At 43.5% G+C, this 1,736-nt stretch overlaps 1 protein-coding gene across 1 annotated transcript; it reads right to left on the bottom strand.

Annotated features, from left to right (window-relative positions):
* Positions 1 to 340: 340 nt before the first annotated feature.
* LOC147567840 (uncharacterized) lies at positions 341 to 1,414 on the bottom strand. Its single transcript, XM_086658591.1, has 2 exons — positions 1,312 to 1,414; positions 341 to 984 (listed from the first exon to the last, which is right to left on the bottom strand). Exons 1-2 carry the CDS (start codon positions 1,412 to 1,414, stop codon positions 341 to 343), a joined length of 747 nt encoding a protein of 248 aa, XP_086514717.1.
* Positions 1,415 to 1,736: the final 322 nt, after the last annotated feature.

Below are 1,736 nucleotides of genomic sequence, written 5' to 3'. Positions count from 1 at the left end.
GCTGTATTGCTGTCATCAAAAGTAAGCCATTCAACTTTAGCACGTTGTCGGAGCATTGCTGTTTCAGCCCGAATAACGTTACTATAGCTTTCAGTAGCTTCTCTCTCTTGCCTCCGTAAAATCGAGTTTGCTGGATCACCCTGCAATCGGACCTGCACTGAATGTAAAAAATTCCGGTAATGGTTACCTGATTCGTCGCCCCATTGAACCGAACTTTCTTCCAATCATTCAACCGATCTTTCAAAGCCTTGAGCTTTGTCACCATTCGAAACATCGGGTTACCCCGTACTGACTCCTTCTATACATCAGCAACAAGAGCTCTAAACGTGGGAATCTCCGTCTAGGCATTAAAGAACCGAAACGGAGTTCGTCGGTGTATGTTAGGTGCAGCAAGCGGTATAATAATAGGGGAATGATCTGAGTCCCCAGTCGATAGAAAATTTGCTTTAGCTAGAGGAAAAGAACTCAGCCAACTACTATTAATAAGAGCCCGATCAATCTTGGAATTGATGTTCGCAACTCCCATCTGCTTGTTAGACCAAGTATAGAAACAACCTGTATACGAGCAATCGAACAGTCTCAAATCGGTAACACAGTCAAACATCTCATTGGAACCTTGATATGGTGAGGTATTACCACCTCTCTTCTCATTGGCCAACATCATGGAGTTGAAATCACCTAGCACCAGCCAAGGAGCCTCAGAACTCGTCATAAGAAACTCAAGGTCCCTCCAAAGCTCCCGGCGATGAACAGTACTATTACTTCCGTACACCACTACCAAATTAAAACCCGAGCCATCTGTAAACCGAACACCCCCTGCAATAACTTGCTCTTCTACATGGGACACAGTAAAATCGACCCTAGTAGGGTCCCAAGTGATCGAAATACGACCTCCCGAAACAGCCGCATAGTTATCAATAAAAGTCCAGTTGGAATTAAGACTACGCTGAATACGAGTCTTATTAACCTCCTGAACATGAGTTTCTAACAATCCACACAAACCAATTCTATTCAATCTCATAAAATCACACACACTCTTCGTACGGAAAGCGTCATTAAGACCTCTCCTTCCAACATGCTAGATTAATCATAAAAACTACTGGGGTGGTGTTTCGACCTCCTCGGAGGTCTCAATATGTCTATCCATACACATAGTGTTTTGGTTGGGTTCAGTCTCTTCACGAGGCCGAGACACTAGCGGCCTCCCTTGCTCCTGTGGGTATTGGTGACTCATTGGAGATTCCCCGTTCGGTCCATAGTTAATATCTTCAGCCATATCATTGGAATTAAAGTGAAGCAAAAAAGAGTTACCTGCTAGTGCTCCATTTGGGTCTGGTGTGTCATTTAGAATAACTCCCTTTTTAGCTAACTTCCTTCGTGGCTGATCTGATTTCTCTGGCTGGCTTACTCCCATCGTGAATTGGTTGGTTTTTGAAGGCACCACCGACTAACCACTATTGTTGGCGAGGTCCTCCTCTGATTTTGATGGGTCATGAAAATGTCCCATCTAAGTCGTTTAATTTAGCCAAGTTAGTCGGTTTCGAGTCTTTATTGTAATAAAATGGTTGGTTTTCTTCATTAGGTGTCTTTTGTGGAGTTAGGTGTGAAAAATGGTTAAAAACGAGGAAAAGGTGCATGAAGGGTATTTTGGTCATTTGGAGTGAAGGAAATTCTGGTAATTTGGCCAAGGTCAGTGCGTGGTTGAAAAGTAGAGGTCGATACGAGTCCGTAGGAGA

Source organism: Eschscholzia californica, unplaced genomic scaffold, assembly GCF_041429995.1.
Source record: "Eschscholzia californica isolate CP2 unplaced genomic scaffold, dmEscCali1.0.p SCAF_1, whole genome shotgun sequence".
Classification (NCBI taxonomy): domain Eukaryota; kingdom Viridiplantae; phylum Streptophyta; class Magnoliopsida; order Ranunculales; family Papaveraceae; genus Eschscholzia; species Eschscholzia californica.
Note: the sequence above shows the minus strand (reverse complement) of the source record. Positions and strands in the feature narration are given on the sequence as shown.

Bases quoted from the DNA above. Each gene is read 5' to 3' on its own strand.
- LOC147567840 (XM_086658591.1), bottom strand. From the start codon at position 1,414: ATGGGAGTAAGCCAGCCAGAGAAATCAGATCAGCCACGAAGGAAGTTA. The intron at 985-1,311 runs GTAACTCTTTTT...GTGGATTGTTAG, and splicing joins CCCAAATGGAGCACTAGCAG to AAACTCATGTTCAGGAGGTT.